This window comes from Dreissena polymorpha, chromosome 10 (assembly GCF_020536995.1).
Source record: "Dreissena polymorpha isolate Duluth1 chromosome 10, UMN_Dpol_1.0, whole genome shotgun sequence".
Lineage (NCBI taxonomy): Eukaryota > Metazoa > Mollusca > Bivalvia > Myida > Dreissenidae > Dreissena > Dreissena polymorpha.
In genome coordinates this window covers 5,315,831-5,337,584 of record NC_068364.1, presented here as the reverse complement: position 1 = coordinate 5,337,584, position 21,754 = coordinate 5,315,831, and the positions used below count along the sequence as shown (strand labels likewise).

Genomic DNA, 21,754 nt, shown 5'->3' with positions numbered 1-21,754 from the left:
GCGCCACGTCTCTTTCGGTCGTCCACAGTTTCTTTCCCTGTGGCGTCCATCTCAGTGCCACCCTTTGAAGCGAGTCGGGTGGCATTCTGCAAACGTGGCCTAGCCATCTCCATTTCCTCAAAGCGATGGTCTTAGCGATGCTGTTTGTGCCCGCTCTTCTATGCAGTTCCATGTTCGTGATCATGTTTCGCCAGAAGACTCATGATTCGTCGTAGGCACTTGTTCAAGTTTGCGCTCGATAGTAGCAGTGGTCTCCCAACACTCAGACCCATATAGAAGGACGCTCATTACGTTGCTCTTAAAGATGCGGAGCTTTGTGTACATGCTAAGACTTGTGGTCCTTCAGATGGGCTTCAGCATTGCGAAAGCTTGGTTGGCTTTGCTGATTCTCGTGTTGATCTCCCTTGCACAGTGTCCATCTGTGGTGACCTTGCTGCCCAGGTAAATGAACTCGTCCACATCTTGCAGAGGCTGGCCATTGATGGTTATTGGGTCGCCCACTCTGGTATTCTTCCTCATGACCTGAGTCTTTCCAATGTTAACCCTGAGACCTATGGTGCTTGCTGACAGTGCCAACTGTTGTGTCTTCTGCTGGATGTCCTGGTTCCTGCTAGCAAGTAGACCGATATCGTCGGCGTAGTCCAGGTCATCTAGCAGCGATGTCAGCGTCCACTGTATTCCTTGCCTCCTTCCCTCTGTGGTGCGGCGCATGATCCAGTCATTTGCCATTGAAAAGAGGAGTGGCGAGAGGATACATCCTTTCTTCACTCCAGTTTCCACCATGAATGATCCAGGGAGCTGGTTGTTGTGGACGACTCTGCACTCAAAGTTTTCGTAAAGAGACCTGATGACGTTGACAAGTTTCTGAGAGATACCATAATGTCGCAGAATCTTCCAGAGGGAGCCTCGGTGTAGGCTGTCGATGGCCTTCTCAAAGTCCACAAAAACCACGTAGAGGGATCCATTCCAATCATGGGACTGTTCAAGGATCTGCCTCAGGACAGAGATGTGGTCGATGCAGGACTTGTCTTTCCTGAAGCCTGCCTGTTCCTGGCGAAGGATACTGTCCACTGCTGTTGAGATGCGTTGGAGGAGGATGCGGCTGAAGATCTTACTGGTGAGAGATTGTAAAGTGATGCCTCGCCAGTTTTTAGAGTTCCTCAGGTCTCCTTTCTTGGGCAGTTTGACGATGGTCTTCCATTCGCTTGGCGCTTCTTTACAGTCCCAAATCTTTTGAAGAATCTGGCAAAGAAGCTGCGGTGTCACTGTGACTTCTGCTTTCAGCATCTCAGGGCACACTCCATCGTCGCCAGGCGTCTTCCCATTCTTCAGCTTATGGATGGCTTCATTGACTTCCTTTACAGTGATGTTGCCGAGGTTGATGTCAAGGTCCTCTTCAGCTTCTGGCGAGGGTTGGTAGGTCTGGGCGGTTAAGATGGACTCGAAGTGTTGCTTCCATCTCTTCAGCTTCTCCTCTTCCACAGTGACATGAGTTCCGTCTTCAGCTCTCACAGGAAGGTCATTGTGCTGGCCGTAGTTGCCCTTCAGCTTCCTGGTGTTCTGATACACTGTCTTCATGTCATTGTGCTCGGCTGCTGTCTCCGTCTCCTCTGCCAGCCTCTCTATGTACCTCCGCTTGTCTCCTCTGGCTGATTTCTTCACCACCTTGTCTTTCTCACTATCTTCCTTTGAAATTCTTTCCTTAAGTCTTAGGGATTTGGTGTCCAACAGTCTCTTTTTGATCTGTCTTCTTTCTTCTATATGAGACCATGTTTCTTCTGAGATTCAGTCTGTCTTCTGGCTCTTTCTGGAGCCTAGAACTTCCTCTCTTGTCTCTTTCATTACTCTATTGAAGCCTTCGATGGTCAGTGCTGCCTCATTTTCCAAAATACTAAATCTATTTGTGAGGGTTACCCTAAACTCTTCGTTCACTTTTGGGTCTTTCAACTTGACCACATCGTAGCGTTGGTTCTTGATGTCCATTGTCTTGGCTTTCCTGAGCTTCAAAGTCACCTTGGCCACCAGAAGACTATGGTCGCTGCCGATGTCTGCATGTCGCATCACTCGCACGTCCTGCAGAGAGTGCCTTCACCGACCGTTGATGATGATGTGGTCGATCTTGTTCTGGGTCCTGCCGTCTGGTGATGTCCATGTAAGTTTGTGGATCTCCTTGTGCGCGATCAGGGTCCCTCCTATGACCAAGTCGTTCTGTTGGCAGAAGTTAACTAGTATATCCCCGTTGTCGGTGATCACACCCACTCCATGTCTTCCCATGGTCCTCTCTCTGTCTTTGTTGTCGCAGCCAACCATAGCATTGAAGTCGCCGAGCAACATCAGCACGTTGTGTAGGGGGATGTCCTCTAAAACATTTTGAAGGGCGTCGTAGAATGCATCCTTGTCCTCTTCCGCGTCATTAATTGGTGCGTAGCCCACAACAACAAACAGCTTGGCGTACTTTGAGTTCATCCTGACGTACATCAGGCGCTCGTTCATAGGTTTCCACTGTAGCACGGTGTTGGCCTTGCTATTGCTGATGATGACGGCAACTCCTTCCCGGTGGTCATTGTCAGTTCTTCCTGACCAGATGATGACTTCTCCGGAACTCACCTTCTGCTTGCCAGAGCCAGTCCATTCCTGTTTCTGTTTGGTTCAGCTCACTCACCACTTGCGCTAGCTTTCCAGTCTGGTAGATTGTTCGCACGTTCCAACATCCAACTCTGATCCATCGCTTTGGCGTCAAGAGTTCCACTATCGGGGTGGGGACGTCCTTGCGGCTTTGATCCCCATCCTTCATAAGTCCAGTTGCCTGGTCTGCTTCACTCCTGGCGCCGTTTGTCGCTTGTTCCATTGTTGTCGTTTCCGTAGCAAGCATTTTTTTCACGGGGTGGAGTTGCCAGCCCCACGCCCAACCCTCCTCCTTTTTCAACGCAGGCTTGGGACCATCCTTGGCGAATGGTCCAACGAAGCAAAATTCCATACAATACTGATTTATCAAACATTTGATATTTCTTTTTTACTTCTTACCCATCAAAACAGGTCCAGTTAAATGAATTACCGGCCCCTTCATTGCGTTTTCAATCAGTGTATTGGTCCATCATACAATGTCTTAACTATTAATCATTTCTCCCACCTGAGTTGTAACCGTTTCCGCTCCTTTTGTATTTTGACCCCCGCTGCTTAGAACGGTCCTATGCTATGTGGCCACAGTAGGGTGCCAGTACGCGGTGGTATTATATACGGGATTTTAGGGGGGCTAATAGGCTCAGTGTTGGGTACACGCACTTTTCACCAAGGGACCACGGTTCAACCTCCCGCTACCAGTGCATGTGAGTTTGGTTAGTGGTCGCCATAATGAACAGATGGGTTTTTTTCAAGGGTATCCGGGTTTTTTTCCACAGCGCAAGACGCACCAAAATTGAAAATCTATTAATAACATTTAAAAAGGAAATTGCAGCCCAAATTTAAAATTCGCCTTAATGTTCGTGAGTCTATTAAAGTTAATTTGGTTCGAATGCGTTGGTTAACCTTTTTTCCTCAAATAAAGCCTCAGGCGCGGAAAGACCTCATAACTTCTTATACACATACACGGGATGGGGGTAATATAAAGAAGGATTACACTGGGTCTTTAAATGATGGTAAACTACGCTTTGGTTACTTGGTATCGCATTGATTATCATGTGTTCGGCTTTTGTTTCAATAGACACCTTTCAAATAAAACAAAACAGCAGTATAACGTAAATATTGGTGTATTATTTTAAAAAATAATACATGAAAGCGACACTTGTTTGTTCACTGAAATTTGTCCTGCAAAACATCGGTCGAAACAAGTGAACACTTATTTTCGCGAACAACAACTACACAACTGAGTATATTAAAGAGACATCTCTAAAACAGTACATTTTCAAAAAAAATATTTGAATAAGTGTATATTATTTTACCTATAAATGAAATTACCGCTGTACGCATGAGTACTCGGTAACGGGACCAGGGCATTCACTACACTTTTCTTCATTATTTGTCGTATTCCAGTAAACGCTAAAATGTTTTCTCCATATGTTGTGAGGGCAAATTAGAAATTAAATCAAGTTGTTTGTCCGATAACGACAATTTATGAAATATTCCATCGTTTAGAAGACTAATGCCAATTATTCCTAAAAAAGTAGAAAGAAACGGGGCCTGGCGCTGATCTCTTGAATGTACAAAAGGCTGGGTCTTGACAACAGAACAGAACAGAATATTTTATTTTGGCTTAAGCATACAGCTCATCGCAATAAACATTCATATGCAATAACAGCATACCATAAATCGACACAGCACCCGAACCAACACATTAATCAGTATCATGTTTAGCATTGTGGTAAACATTTATATTTTAGTTAAGGTAGCGCAATATACCCTATAGTGCCAGCAGAATAACCTATAGCGACTTGAGTAATTATTATTAAACATTGTTCATTGAATTTAAATGGTTTAAATATTGTTTGTATTGTGGTTGAAATACCGTAGAGATCCTCCTTTAAACTGAAAACGAGTCAAACCAATCACCCCAAAAAGCACATTTACTCAAATATTTTACGAAAATTCGAAACAGTGAAAATCATATGTACCCGTTCTTATGCAAGATTAAGTTAAATTTAATCCTGCAAAAGTAGTAGAACGAATATATTTCATATATTTATCAAACATATACATCGTTTTCAGTCTCAATTGTGCACATGCGCTTTCAATTCATCAAACCAGTACAAACAGTTACAGAGCGCTTCTTTATACTGTCATAAATTGTCAATATTTCTGTCATCTGGCAAACTGTTTTAACGCCTTTCGTGTGCAAACGTCGATCAAAACGTATACTTAAACGCTTTACGCTCTAGTTGACTTCGCATCTGTCCTCGACAGGTATATCGTAAGTCTTACACCGTCGAACGATATATTTTACAGTTTCGGGACTACCTTTAAAAATGTTTCTGGCCATTGAACGGCACACAGTTAAGCTTGACGTGTTTTCAGATGCCATCAAATGCACTGCTTCGAAACAGCACACCGAAAAATAGACCTTACTGTAGTCATACACATGCAACTTGATTAGTCTTGCGATTTATCAACTGTTCCTTCCGAACAAACTTTTCCGGGTAAAGTCAGTCAGTAAATATAATATTTGGGACAATAAACATGCCTCAGGATATTTAACATATTTCATTTTAATACCAAAACACCTAAAATAACATATCTTCCGTTATCTATACGTGTCCGGTGAAATAAAATTGAGCAAACATGCATTATATTTACACCAAAATATATAACATAATTCGGTATAAACAACCAAATCATGTTTTTTCCACATGGATTTTTCACTTATTCATTTGTGGAATTTAACACACGTCAAAGCATATCAGGTATTTCAGCGCACTATTTTCTCGGGATGATGTGTTCCGGTGTATATGCCGGTTTACAAACGCGGCGGCCGCAGTCGTTTAGACAGCAGACCATTGACATTCCACAATCCTCGTTTATGGAGCATTCATCCGGTGGATGAGGACGCGGGCAGACATTCTGGCTCATGAATCCAATCGGACACACCGCTGAAACAATGGTGTATAATACTGAATTCTGCAGAAAGAAAGGGAGGTAATTTTCACAAACACTGTGGATATAAATGTGCGACCTAGACAACGGTGTTTATTTGTTAATATAGTTTAGCCCGCGATAGACATGATAGATACGGCACTTCTTTTGTTTTCTTTTGTCATTCAACTATTTTAGGGACAAAACGCCAAAACAGCAAATACCTGATCAAAGCGATAAGAAGGAAACATCTTTTTGCCACAAACGAACCAGCTTATAACTTAACAAAACTCGACAGATAAAGGCTTCGCCAAAACAAAGGGACGTTAGACTTACCATACAATAGGCGTTCAAAATTTGCAATGAAAAATATTGTTAATGCATTATTATTTATTTAAAATGCATACTCAATGTGATTATGGTTCACCTAAGTTTTAACTTTATGATAATAGGGCGAACCATAAACAAGTATAGCTATGAATGTACATATATGACATAAATTAACATGTTGCTTTAAAAAATGTAAAAAATATTCCGGTTATGATATGTATGAGCGTTTATCTTAATTGCTTGTAAATGATGCGGAACGGTCACTTACGGACTTGGACAATGTTTGACGGAATACAGCATATTCCTCCGCGGCACCTGCTGCCTTCTGGACAGCTATACATAGCATCGCATGAAAGTCCCGGAATCGTGGTTTCCCCAGTGGGACAACTCTCGACGACTGGTGCTTGGAGAGTTGTCCTTCCAGACGGAACCAGAAGTGGATGTTGCTTTGCAGGTACTATTGGCGCCATTGTCGTCGTTGCGTAGTGATCGAAGTTTGATGTAAAGTTTGTGTAAAACTGTGTTGTGAATGACGAATGATTAGAAGTTGAATTGAAGTCTGGAAAAACTGTAGTGGAAACTTGCATAGTATTAGGGTTCATTCCATTATTAGGGACATTGGGCTCAAATGACTTGTGGGGTTTCGGTGCTATCGGAGGTGTAAGTGGCTGAACGTCCACTGCGAACGTTTTGTTACCGGAAGTTGGAGGTTGATTCCAATAGAATGTAGTGTTTTCTGGTGTAGATATCGGATAAGAATCGTTGAACGGTGCGAACTCGAATGAACCGTTGTAAGATACCGTAGTATTGGTGTCCCACCAGTAGTATGGTGTTGTGGCCATATACTGCGGAGGAACGGTGACGTTTATGGGTTTAAAAGTACCAGGATATGGGCGAAGTGTGCTTGGGGGTAAAATCGGCGGGGGAGACGCGGTGTGCGGCTGCTGAGCAACTACCGGTACGCCGTTGAGGGGTGGAACAGTTGGTTGTAAAGTTAAAGGTGAGTTGTTAATGAAATGTGACAATGTTGTTAGTGCGGGTATCAGTGGCGGAACCATTGGGATATTTTGCGATGGCCCAGCGTTTACTGGTTGAATGTCGGGATTTGCATTAAGAGGTACTAGCTGCGTCGTCGGAATTGGGTACATACTGTTGGCGACAGTAGTATTGGAAGGTGTATTCAGTGGGTTATCCCACGAGGCAGGTAGGACAGTGACGTTCAACCAGTTTACAGGTGTGAAGGGGGGTGGCAGCCCTTGGGAGAGGTTAGCAGAAGGTTGAGAGGGGACAGTCGGGGGCAAAAGTGGTGTAAGTGTTGCCGGGGTTGGTGAAAGAAGGAAATTTCCAGCGGCAGGTACAGTTACGCCATTCAGAGTGGGAAGTGTTGGAGGTGTATTCAGTGGGTTATCCCACGAGGCAGGTGGAACCGTGACGTTTAACCAGTCAAATAATGAGTTTACAGATGTGAAGTGGGGTGGCAGCCGTTGGGAGAGGTTAGCAGGAGGCAGAGAGGGGAAAGTTGGGGGCAAAAGTGGTGTAAGTGTTGCCGGGGTTGGTAAAAGAAGGAAATGTCCAGCGGCAGGTACAGTTACACCATTCAGAGTGGGAAGTGTTGGAGGGAAAGTTGTGTTCGTTGTAGGTGGGAACGAATGCGGTGGGAACATTGGTGGGTACAAAAGTGGAGGAGACGTTGTTCTGGGAATTAATTGGTTGTTCACTGGCAAAAATAATGGTGGGGTAACCGTTGGAAGTAATGGGGCTGTTGATGTTGTCTGCTTTGGAGGGTATGGAGGTATTATTGGTTTTGCAGAAAAAGGGGGGAATATCGGCTTGGACGAAAACGGGGGAATAATCGGTTTTGTTGGTTCAGGAAGGTGTACAGTTGTCGATTGCTGTGGCAGTCCCCATGGTTGTGTAATATTCAGTGATGGGAAAGGGGGTTGTGTGATGAGATTAGGGAAAATATGTGGTGGTGGTGGTGTGATATTTGGTAGCGGTTGTTGCCCTGGTAAGGGTAATGGTCCTATTGTTGTGGAATCAGCAACTTTCTCAACGACGAAACCTAGCGTGTTATGTACTAGCGGGATTTGTGTTGGATTTTGTGGAGCAAGTTTGCTTTGAGTAATGTTGTCTTGTATTATGTTTGGTGGAAGTGGTTCCATTGGATTTTGTTTTAAGTCTGGTCGCACGGGTTCAGACGGTGTGGGTAGTGGTACATTCGGTATAATTGGCGGTAAGGTAGCGATAGAATTGACACCTGGGTCGGGATAAATCGGTCGTAGGGAAGGTACGGTTTGTAGTGGAATATCAGGCAGAGATAGAGGTATGGGGATTGGTGTCGTACTGATCGTATTTGTTGGCAGGAAACTTAATTCTTTAGGTATAACTGGAAGTAATTTTGTCAAGTTGACGATTGAAATAGGTTCTAAAGGAAGGGACGGTTGTTTAATTGCTTGCGGTTGCGTTTCCATTAATGGCGGTCGCGTGGAGACGGGATTTAGGATCGGGTTTGTGGGAAACATTGGAGGGAAAATAGTGGGGGATGATGGCGTATTTGGAAGGGTAAATGAGAACGGGAAAGCCTTTAGAATCGGCGGGATCAGATCCGGGACTGTTGCGGGTGGAGGTGGGATGAATGTGGAACCCTCACCAGGTGATAAATTTGAAGGTTTTTGATTGGCTGTGTTTGATGGATGTAAAAGATCGCTGGGAAATAAAACCGGTGTAATTGGGTCTGGGTGCTGTGGAGGGTGAATGCCGGTTAGGCTGGGACCGGACAACGAAGGCTTGTTATGCGATATCGGTGATAAGTTTGGTTCGACGGGGACATTCTGTGGTATAGGTTGTGGCATGCTAGGAGCTATCAGAGGTCGATTCGGTTGATAATGGTTCAACATTGGCGACGAGCTAGAAGATAAAGGAACAACTGTTGGTCTCGGCTGAAATTGTGAATTGGGTATGTCTGGTTGTTTAGAGGGGAGAGTGTGAGATACGTTTTGTAGGGGCAGCGGTAAATTTTGGGACGGTAAAGGGAACGAATTAACCAAAGGTGGTAATGTCGGTGGCTGAATGGATACATCGTTGACATGAGTTAGTAAAGAAGGTAACTGTGTTGGAACACTGTTTACAGGTAGTTGTAATTTTGGTTTCAAAGAAGGAACATTATTGATTAGAGGGGATAAAGTTGGTAGCTGTGTTGGTATTTTGCTGACATCAGAGGGTATTAAAACCGGATTCATCTGACCTAGTTGTAGAGGAGAGTAAATGGCAGTTTGGTTTGGTATCTGCAAAAAAGGATTAGTTGGAGATATTGGGGGTACATTATGTAAGAATGGTACATTATGGTGCGGAACATTAGGGGTTTGTACTGGTAGATTCGGTTTTGGTGGGGTCAAGGTAGGGGCTAAAGAAGGGAATGTTGGAATTGGTTGCATCGGTAAGTTGAGTATGCGTGGCATTTTAGAGGGGACAAAGGGTGGTAAATTCTGCACAGGCATATGCTGTGTTGGGGAGGAAAAGGGTAAAGTATTAATCGAAGGCGGTAGGTTGGATGGTCGAAAAATCTCTTTATTGACTGGAGGCATTACAGTTGGTAACTGATTTTGTACAGGAGTTGGTGAAAATTTAAGCTGTGTTGGTTTAATGTTTACAAAGGGTGGTAAAGTTGGTGCTTGGGTTGGAACGTTATTAAAAGGAGATAATACTGTTGGTATTAGCGTCGGATTTGTGTTTACAGGAGAGGGTAATGTTGGTGGCACAGTTGGTAGATTGTTGATAGGGGGAACTACAGTTTGTAACTGGTGTGGCACATTATTTTCAGGGGTCGGCAAAGTTGGTAACAATGTCGGTAGATTGTTAAGAGTAGGGGGTAAAGCGGGTAAATTGTTTATCAGAGGGGGTAAGTTGGGGAGCAAAGGTGGATTATTGATAAGTGGGGGAAGCATTGGAAATCGATTTGGTATATTGTTAATAGTTTGGGGCAATGACGTCGGGATAGTTTTGATTAGGGTGGGTAGCACAGGCTGAATAGGCGATAGGGGAGGTGTGGTTGAAGGTAATGGACGAGACGTTGGAAATAAGGTTAAATTTTGGGACAGTGGGTTGTTAGGAGCCGGGTTTGTGAGATTGGCGTTTATGGGAATAAAAGACGAAACAATTGGGTTAGCGTTAAAAGCAAGTTGAAGGCCAGGATTTTGTGTCGATGGCAATGCCTTTATTGGTGAATCGGTGACTGGGGGTTGCTGTTTAAATAATGAGGGGATGGGATTTGCAGGATGAATGACATTGAATGCTTGATTTTGGTTTGAATCAACATGCTGAACTGGCGAACTGACGTTCCATGGTGAAAAGACCGTTGCGGTTAAGACATCGGGCATTTGTGTTGGCGGTAAAATTTGGTTAATTTTTGGGTGTGTTTGATTTGTCAAAGGCGTTTGGCCCGATGTGTGGAAAACATGCGGTGGTCTAGCGCTAGGGATAATAAGTGATTTCGCCACCGGTTGTTGTGGTAATTGTGTATGCAATAGTGGCTGGTAGATTAAGGGTAATGAGGGTTGTGGTTGATTGTTAGGGATAACAACTAACACCGTGTGTTGTGTGTTGTTGTTGAGTGTTGGTGCTGTTGGTTGAATAGGAACGCGCAGGACAAATTCTTTCGCGGTGGGAGCTGAAAATAAAAGTGCTCATTTAGTATTATGGAAAAATTTAACATAAATACATGTCTATGTATCTATCTATACTGTCTAACTCCCCTTGCGGGTATTATTGACAGGTGACATGTGCGTATGTAAATTAATAATTTCTTTGCTAAAACATTTAATAGTGAATTTTTCTGTCATTTGCATGTGTAATAAAAATGTAAAAATAAAATAAGTATATAGTTTTTGATTTGGATACTTGTCACATTGGATAGTTTAAATTAATATTTATAGCTCGCTAATATTACCCTAATTATTGCGAACTTTTTATATTTGCATTAACTACCGTTAATATATTACTCATAATGGAACGTTTGTTATTTCATGTTTAAAGAGAAAACTATCGCAAACCTTTTGCATATGTTATGTTCACCAGCTTCCATTAAACGTAACATCCATGACATTGTTTAAGCTTCAGACAGAAAACCAACATAAACTACAAGAGCTACAACTTAATATTAGACACCGTCAGATGAAAACGTGGATGATATAAGGGAAAAAGAGTTATCCACAAACATATTTCAGAAACACCTTGCGTTAAACTAAATATATGTTCATGCCGTTACTTAACCCATTTATGCCTAGTGGACTCTCCCACCCTTCTAAATTGGATCAATTTATTTCCAAAAGTAGGGGTGTCTGGTATATTTATTTCTATATTTAGAATATTTCTTACAGAAATTTCTTTAAGCAAACAGCGCATACCCAGATGAGACGCCGCATTATGCGGCGTCTCATCTGGGTCTACGCTGTTTGCAATGTCCTTTTTTCAGGACGCTAGGCATAAATGCGTAAACTCGATTCATAACTATGTTGTGCTCTCAATTTAAAAAGGGCAAATGTGCGTAAGCGCATCCATTTATGCTCACTACAGTTTAGTATCTTAAAACGAAATAATTTGTCAACACAGCAAATAATATTTTTTATTACCGGTACTCGTCAATATTCACTTTACATGGATGGGCCCATGAAGTATTTGCTTACTTTTTGTTGGTATGGCAATTGACTCGAGCTCACAGCACGTGTCTTGTATACATCGTGCACTTGCCGGACACGTGGTGCACGTGAAGCCACGAATCTCGTGATATCCGATGGGGCACGAGGCGGGTTTCCCTGCAAAATGAAGTCACAGAAATTGGGTGTAATAAAAAGCATTTGATACCATTAAACGGATTTGTGTTTTTGTCAAAGGCCTAGACCTATTTACGGTCGTCTGGACCTTTTACGTTGATGCATATACACGTATCCGTCGTCATTGTCTGTACTTTAAGGGCCTATGCCATTAACAAGGGCCCCGAAGCGGCAACCTTTTAAAAAAAATCGACAAAAAAATGGCATATAATGAATGACAAAATAAATTCGCTATGTATCGGTGGTACGGTGGTCGAGTGGTAACACTCTGGCCTACCATTCCAGAGGTCCCCGGTTCAATTCCCGGTCGGGTCACTTGACATTTCAGAAATGCTTCAAGTGTTTCCCACTCAACTAGAGATGAACTGGTATGAAGCCCAGGTAATTCTCGCGTGTATCGGTGCTGTACACTGAGCACGTAAAAGAACCAAGGTATCTTTTCGCAAAGAGCTACGGTATCGCACCCGGATTCCTTGTATCCCAATACTATCTCTTCTGCTTGCTGTCTCTTCAGAAAACCAAAGGACCCCATTGCAAAGAAGTGCTTGCACTTTCATGGGTTATCATTGACCGCAAGGTCTAAATAAATACATACATATATACATTGTATGATAGACGATTATTAAAAATAGTTTATGAAATAACATATGAAAATAATTGTATAATAGAGCAACGGTAAGGGTTTACTAATAGTAATACGTGTATTTTCACTTATGCTCTTATACACACTCCTATAACGAAACGATGATCCGTAAACCCAATTATATTAATGCGTAATTTATTAAACAAATCCTGTAAATATTCATTTATTTTGGATATGTGGATCGATTTTTGTTTAATTCGGTAAAATTACCGTTACATCTTTTTATCGACTTCTCCAGTATTTGTTATTACTTTGTTGTAATGCTCTATGACATCTTCCTGCATGTAAAATAAAGTTCAATAATACTTACACAAGTTAAAAGCATGAATACCGGTACACTATTTACAGTAGTAATGACAACTTATGTTTTCTGTATATGGGCTCCTGGTAACAACTTAATCGATCATCTTGTTCCTCTGTACTTTACGTTAGTCATACGGTATTAATTTCAACGCTGAACAAAATACATTGTTCTTTTATGTACATTTCTTGTTTTAGACTTTCGTGGAAATTATTGCAATTACTTCATAGTTCAAACGGGAACATTGACAATTAATGCGGTTATACATAATAAGCCTGTATTAATGGTTCCTCAACAAATTTGTGTTTATCAGTGGTAGCAGTATATTTTTAAGTACATGAACTACTATTGCGCATGCCTGATACCCAGTGGGCATCAAACGTTGTGCGAACGTTGCCGAAACGTTATAATTAGGTCGCAACGTCGGCAACCATTACCGAACGTTGCCATAACGTTGCATACAAAACGTTACCAGAACGTTTCATCATTACGTTGCAAGGACGTTTCAGAAACGTTGCATTCTGGTTGCAACATTAGTAACCACTTCCGAACGTTTCTGCAACGTTGCACGCGAAACGTCGGTCGAACGTTTGAAAAGGACGTTTCAACAACGTTGCTTATAGGCAATTGTGCACTTTTAAATCCAGTGGGCAACCAAGCGTTGTTGCAAAGTTGTATTTAGGTTGCATTCAAACGTTGCAGTTTGGTTGTCACATTGGTGTATATGAAAGTTTTCCCGACGTTTTTTTCCAAACGTTGCTGCAGCGTTGTATTTAGGTTGCATTCAAACGTTGCAGTTTGGTTGTCACAATTGTGTATATGAAAGTTTTTCCGACTTTTTCTCCAAACGTTGCTGCAATGTTGTATTTAGGTTGCATTCAAACGTTGCAGTTTGGTTGTTACAATGGTGTATATTAAAGTTTTCCCGACGTTTTTTTGCAAACGTTGCTGCAACGTTGTATTTAGGTTGCATTAAACAAAAAACAACTATTTACTGCAGTGCCAACCGCTCTTTCGAGTATTGTCGGCGGATATGCACACTGTCGAGTCTGTTTCCTAGAAAGAACCAGTACTTGGTGTCTAAAGAGGAGATAATAAAACGCTCTCCGAGTAGGAATCGTACTTTATAATAATACAGTTCATGCATTACATCAATGAAAATATGATTTCTTGTAAATTTTAGAAATTCATTTTTTTAAATTGTACAGATCAGTTGCTTAAACTTAAAGATGCTAAAGATGAAATTTAACTCAAAATCGCTGGATAAAATATTTTTTAAAGTTGTGTTTATGCATTAAGATGGTAGAATCTAGTTTCAAAGTTTCAAAAAATAAAATAAATAGTCAACATTTTTGTCTGAAACTTTCAACTGTCGCCGTGTTGTAGTGGATGAGGTGTCCGCCTAGCGATCGGGAGTTGGTTGGTTCGGGGAGCGTTTCATTAACTACTCTATAGACATCAAATAATGGTTCTTTCTAAGAAACGAACTCAAAAATGTCCATAACTGCCAATACTAATCGAAAGACCGGTTGGCAGTAAATATTTTTATTTTTTTTTGGGGGGGGGGGGGGAAACGTCGGGAAAATTTTCATATAGACCATTGGTACAACCAAACTGCAACGTTCGAATGAAACCTAAATACAACGTTGCAGCAACGTTGGATGCCCACTGGGTGAGGGGCCTTGTGTGCAGTACTACTAGTAGACCACTGATTCCAAGATGACTAATTGTCTTATATTACAAGAGGACTATATTTGTTTTATATACTTCAACTCCCACTGGGATTTTTTTTCATGTAAATAATGTTCTTATAAGACATATTTACTTTTAGAAGATTACAAAACGTGAGACAATACTCTCTTGTGTAAATTGTTCACAAATCAAAATATACTTTACCTTTCGTTCTTGGGATGTCGACATTCTGCGTTGGTTGCCTTTTTACAGCAGGAATTTCACCAACTGGAGGATTCGGAAATGCTGGTTTTGCCTTTGGTATATCCGGCTTCGTGATTGGATTATTATTTAAAGGCTGTGATATTATTGGCTGATCTGCTTTCGGAATCGGACCATTTGAACGACGTCTAGTTTGACTATCCGGTTGTATCATTGGTGGGTTATTCATAAACGAAATTCCGATTGGCTTGCTTTGAGCCGTGTTTACTGGTTCAGACCGAGGATTATTCTGCGTTCTGATTGGTGTATTATTTATAGGCGGGTTTGCCATTGGTTGAAATGTCGGGATAGGCTGCGTTGGCTGGAAATTCCAAGCGTCCTGTACATGGTTTCCGCTCAAAGGCGGAAAATGTTGTCTGTTTGGAAAATCAATTGGTTGCTGCCGAAGTGGTTCGAAATTGTTTACCGGATTATTATCAGGTTGAGGCAATGATGGTGGATTAGGAAATTGGGGTAACTCATTACTAAACGAAAACGTGTGTGCATTGCCCGGCGCGTCTACATTAACGTTGTTCCCATTTGGAAGAAACACCGCTTCAGGTCTATGCAGTCGCCCATCGGGTTTGAATTCCGGTAGACGAGGAACATTCGTGGGTGCAGGTCTGGGGATATTTGGCGGGAACGTTGGAGATCGCTGTATTTGAGAGTCAACATGGGAGGTAACTCTTAGTTTTCGGCAACAACGGTTATCCCAGCAAATGGCGTCGGGTAGGCAGTGATCATTAGTTGTGCATGTCCGGCCTCTGACCGGAAGATGCAATGCTGGACATCGCTGACCAGTTTCTGAAAAAAACAGAGCCTAAGGAATTTTAGACAGTCCTATGTCATGTTGTATGGCGAAAATATCAAGTAAAAACATCTACATTATTGAAAACATGTTCTCAATACTAAAAAAGCTTATATATGAAAATTCGGTTGAAACTTAAATTGAATTAAAGTATTTAGATTGGGAAGGAACTTCCAATGAAGTAGGCCGATAATTTTGATGATTTTTATTATTCTATCAGAGTTTTCATTAACTTAGTTGTATTGAATTCTACATAACGTAAATATTATATTTTTATTCAATTTACTTTCAGATCTTTTATCAACTATTGTGTTTGACTCGTTAACATAATTGTTTAGGCGCATAATCGAAAGATGAGAAAATAAAATATTTGTTTAGAATCCAGTACAAGTGAGATGTTATAATATATTAGTCAATGATCTTTTATATTTGACACATAAGCAAAAGTTACGAACTTGGTGGGTTTATCATTATAACGGATTCTTCAATCTGATATCGAAAGTGACTTTCAAACTGGAATGTCATAGTCTATTAATTAAAAGTACATACCCGAACGATTCGTTAAGTCAAGAAGTCATGACTATATTTGCTTTTTTATTATACCACTCGGACTAAAAAGACGAACAAAAAATGTGTGTTTCTCTTTTTTAAATACTTAATCAATTTATTCCCCACCTTTTAATCGATATTCAATGACGGGAAGCATCCAAAATATTTTATATAAATATATACATTTTTTTCGAATATGATCGACCCAAACAGAAATGACCGAAAACTCAACATGGAAAACCGAAAAAAAGTTTGTTATTGTAGGCCCAAGTAACGTTTATTTTACCCCATTTATTCTTGTGCTGTTTCATAAAAGACTAAGCCTATGTAACTTTAATGTCTAAACAATTATTGTTTTGTATAAACGTTTATCGAACATCAACGACTCGATTGTATAATGCATAACGGTAGCCCAAAATATGGCCGACCAATTTTTAACTTACGTTTTAAAACATATTGTTAATTTTCCACGTTTTACTATATACGGTATAAAGTAACTACTAGTATATGCGGGCCATATTCGTCATTACGGAGGCACGTTCTGTAATATACTTAAATACGCTTATTTTCAATGTGGAATCTTTTAATATGATCATAAATAACAACGTGTCTCTCTTTAAGGCATTGCGACGTGAAGTTGATATTCGTTAATTCTGTGACAAGCACCCGGTCCGCCAATACGTAAGCATTTTACCTAAAAGGTACGCCCGGTCATAGGTCATGTACTCGCGTGCGTTTTACACCTATGTGCACTTTACCTGTCAATGTTAACGTGTGTTTTTACATTGGGTATTTATTCCTTATCAACATGCTGTCCAGCTAGTTATTAGTAAAATAATGAGCTTGACATTTGTTTGCCAAAGGATATTTGTTACTTAAATGTGGAATGTGTTCAGTTGTTAGAATGTACAATATTATTGTTTCGATTGTTTTGTATCAACATTGATTTAGGCCATACTTATTCAGTAGGATTGTGAAGCACGAGTAAATCTATTTCATCTTTATCTTTGACTTTCGTCATTACGCGGCCGTTTATGGCATACGCATCGGGACACTAAATCTGTTAACAATTGCCTTTTAAAAATATTCCATAAAATGAACTAATTATATATCCGATATTCTTATACATGAACTTAAAATAAAGAAAAGTGATCTATTTGATCTTTCAATGCAATTGAACTATCTCTTTATACTGAATTAGGTAAAAATGTGGTATAAGTTTAATTATTAACTTAAAATACAAAAATTAATAACATATACCGGTTACATCAAGGATAAAATGATTATCATGATGTTGATGATGACGACGAAGGCGACAACGATTCTGCTGAAGATGATTATGGCGATGATGATGATGAAGAAGATGATGGTAGTGGTGATGATGATGCTAATGGCGGTTGTGATGATGGTGATAATGGTGATGTTGTTGTTGTTGATGATGGTGATGATGATGATCATGATCATGATGATCATAATCATGATGATGATGATGGTGGTGGTGGTGATTGTTGTTGTGATGATGATGAGGAGGAGGGTGATGATGATGATGATTATGATGATGATGATGATGATGATGATGATGATGGTGATGATGATGATGATGATGACGGTTACAACGACGACGACGATGATGATGATGGTGATGATGATGGTGATGATGATGATTATGATGATGATTATCATGATGATGATGCTGCTGCTGCTGCTGCTGCTGATGATGATGATGATATTGTTGTTGATAATGATTACTTGTATTAGCGCAATGATGGCAAATATGAGTATATTATGTAAAGGATGATTATGGGGGTGATAATGAGAAGGGGAGAAAGGTTCAATGATAATAATGACAATCATGATAATGGTGATTATGATGATGATTATCATGATGCTCATAATGATCAATGATCATCATCATAATCATCATGATGATTGAATACAAATGATGCTTATGGTCATTATGCTAAAACCTACTTGGTATTTGACAGCAGATTCCATTAACACACTTTTCCCCGCCTTTGCAGCCCTGTGATTGACTACACGCATGCGCGGAGCCGGATCCGTGCGGGCACCTGATGTGCGAACCTTGTTGTTGTGTGGGAACAAGCATTGGTTGTTCCAGTTTAACGATCGGCGGGTGTAAACTGTTTAAGTGTACGCGTGGCAAATGTGGCGCGAATTCCACGTGCTTTGTGGATACACCTTTTGGAAATTTGTCTAAGAATACACGTGGTGGCATCAAGTGACGATGATCCTTGCAACACCATCCGTTATGACACGTGAACTTTCCTGGGCAGTGTTTATTGTAGTGACATTTGGGACCTTCGATTAAGCCGGGTGGACATTTTTGGGGTATAGGGCAACACACGCCATAGAACGTCTGATCCATTTTAAAAAGAATGGGATTTTTAATACACTCGAACCCAGGCCCGCAATCCTGAAAATGCGGGTCGGGGCGACATTTTAGTTGTGAATATCCTCCATCAGGGCATGCATGTGGATTTTCGAAAGGCTCTTGCCAGTGCGACTGATGAGGTCCAAACGTACATAAAACATCTGAAAGAAGAGAATTAAAAGCGGTCAAACACAGCATATTTTACTAATTAAAAATTATTATAAATTTTATAAATTCTAACATGAAATAAATCCTTTTTGTTCTTTAACGAACTTATGGCAAACTTATGAACATGTGATGTATAAGTCATATTAGTTTAAATGAAAATTATTTGAGCTCGATTGCGTTGGATGTCACTGGTTTTTAGAGACATCATGTGAAAACCCAGTAATATGTGTTTTATAAAGATGCCAATAAGTAGTCATGACTGAGAATCGAACCGTGAATCTCTTTGTCAGAAGACGAAAATAGTGAATATTAAATTAATTCGACAAATAAATATGTCATTTTCCTTTACACGTTTGTAAAATGCATGATGGTTTACAAATGTAACTATACACAGCGCTGATAAAAATATCCGAATTAGTACGAAAATAACTTTGATAAATATCAATAATTGGTAAAAAGAGCAGCTCGAACAATATAGCTTATAAATGCAGGACACAGTACATAGTTATGCTATTATGAAATTATTCGAAAATAAAATAAATTGTGTACATATATATATATATATATATATATATATATATATATATATATATATATATATATATATATATATATATATATATATATATATATATATATATATATATATATATATATATATATATATGCAATTTCGAACATTGATGTTTTCTCATCATTTTGGTTTAACCTATGTTACATATGTCCGGTCGCCTCCAGGCTCTACTTTGAAAAGGTTTTTGAAATAAAAATAAAAAAGTGTTTATACTGTCTACGTTGACAATAACTTAAAATTCAGTTAAAATTTAAAGAAGAAATTGAATAGTAAAATGCAAAAAGAAAATTTCAATATTTGAATGTTATATGGCGAAATAAAAAAAATCGAGATTTTTGATTAATTTTTTAATTTAGTATTTTTAAAATGACACAGGTGTTTAATAACTTACCTGTAATGTTGATAAAAATAAATATAATTATTCCAATAATGCTTTTCATATTTGTTTGTTTTTTCTCGATATGCTTTTGTTACTGATCAAAACAAATAGCTTCTTTGCTTAAAACAATATCTTGAAACTCTTGAAACAAGTATATAAATACTAATGGTAAAACACTGTTCGCAATTTCCTTGTACAACATAATTCATTTTCAGTTTTTACTCCATACAAGTATTGCAGCTTCAAAAACAGAACACTCAGAAACAATTGTAAAAGCCCATTGACATCTGCTTTCAGTTACGTTGCTTAAAAAAAAAGAAAATGTAACAATAACGCGCTTTTTCAAAACGAATGAAAAGCCATAAAAGCAATAAATTCACAATATGTGTTTAAAATAATCCAGTAAACATTTTTGTTTTCTAATTTGTCATCTAGGAATCGCGTTCGTTTGATCAAACCAAAAAACTAAAGCGCGCGCAGACAAGCGATTCTGTTCTCATTCAATGATTCAATGTACAATCACGAAAGAATGCCAACAATTAAACAGTAAGTCCATTACGCACAATAAATCTGCCATAACTGTCCTTTTAATTACATCAAACGGCGATATACAACGTTATGATATACGGTCATTTTCGGCCATTAATATGTCCGGATACACTTTCGCTTAATCGCGATTTATTAATATTCATACAGAAAGTTCATACTGTAAGCAAAAAGAATCCCATTGGCTTAGACATTGAAATTAAAAGGATGCCTTAGTCGTATTAAAACAATATCGAATCCGTTTCTTAAGAGGAACCAATAGTTTTGACTTGACCTTGAAACTGTCATTGTCGTTGATTTAAAAGTGACCAAAAGCTTACCAAAAAACATTATTTCGTAAGTCGTTTAAGTATATATTGACTATTAGTATATAGCCAGTGTTTCTTATACATATTTATATTTCAGTTCTTTTGACGTTTTCGTTTTTTATTTCATACATATATGTATATAATACTTTCAGTCCCTGCTATTGGACGTACTGTGTCGTTTACATAGTACGTCCACTGTGTTAAATCAAATTGACTAAAATCAATGTTAATACATGTATGCTTAAAAATGTCGTTGTTGATTTTGCATAGTGTGGTAACAGATTATTAAAATACCGGTTGTTTCGCACCAATTCTTAAATGATTGTGTGTGTGTAATTCAAAGCTTACGAGCTTTTTTAGCCTGAGTTTGCATTGTATGAGAACATTGCGTGTGTACTCCCAGCACACACTTAACGAATGATTAACCGCTAATAAATTGAGAGTAATTTTGAATAAAAAACGCAATTTGAAGCTATGCATTCATGCTGAAAGACATAAGCCTTGTTCTGAGAAAACTGGGCCTAATGCATGTGCGTACAGTGTCATCCCAGATTAGCCTGTGCAGTCCGCACAGGCTAATCAGGGACGACACTGTCCGCTTTTTTGACATTTTTCGTTTAAGTGAAGTCTCTTCTTAGCAAAAATCCAAGTTAGGCGGAAAGTGTCGTATCCGATTAGCCTGTGCGGACTTCACAAGCTAATCTGGGAGGACACTTACGCACATGCATTAGGCACAGTTTTCTCAGAACGCGACTCGACAATATAGCTGTCTTGTTTTGTGGATGAAGCAGGAGTCCACGTTTGAAAATCCACATGTTCTGTATTTTGAGCCGAATCCATACTCGCATGCGTCGCGAGCGGTCGTCTACGGATTTTTTTTGTCAGTGGGCTATTGGTCCATGCCTAAGAGAGAATTTCAAATGCCATTCTGAAATTCTAATTTCGTATTTATATTCACGCCTTTGGTCTATTTTACTATAACGATAGCGAATTTGATCCAATGTTAATTCAACTCAAAAGTTAATTAACGAATATGATCTAATGTTAAAACTGGTGGAGAACACACCTTTGAATATCAAAAGAAAATTAAAGGTCTGCCAAAAATATGATATGTCGTGTAAGTGGCAACTAACAACTTGTTTTTTACGACCAAAAGGTTTTAGATGATGTCGACAAACAACTTTGGATAGAACACTATTTTTAAAATAACATCATTTACATACGAATGCTTATTATATGACGTGCCACACAACTAATAATTAATGATAATCATTACGATTTTTTATTGTTTATATGAAAATAATAATAGGCATTGTCTATGTGAGATGAATTGAACGCGTTTACGTCACAATGTGGCGAAATATAATCTAGGTTCATTTTTCCAACTCATTTACTGGGCAACACGTACAATAAAAAATGAAAAGAAAACACTTG

At 39.5% G+C, this 21,754-nt stretch overlaps 1 protein-coding gene across 1 annotated transcript; it reads right to left on the bottom strand.

Annotated features, from left to right (window-relative positions):
* Positions 1–4,260: 4,260 nt before the first annotated feature.
* LOC127846938 (proline-rich protein 36-like) lies at positions 4,261–15,377 on the bottom strand. Its single transcript, XM_052378377.1, has 4 exons — positions 14,561–15,377; positions 11,574–11,702; positions 6,161–10,558; positions 4,261–5,579 (listed from the first exon to the last, which is right to left on the bottom strand). Exons 1-4 carry the CDS (start codon positions 14,886–14,888, stop codon positions 5,407–5,409), a joined length of 5,028 nt encoding a protein of 1,675 aa, XP_052234337.1. The 5' UTR covers positions 14,889–15,377; the 3' UTR covers positions 4,261–5,406.
* Positions 15,378–21,754: the final 6,377 nt, after the last annotated feature.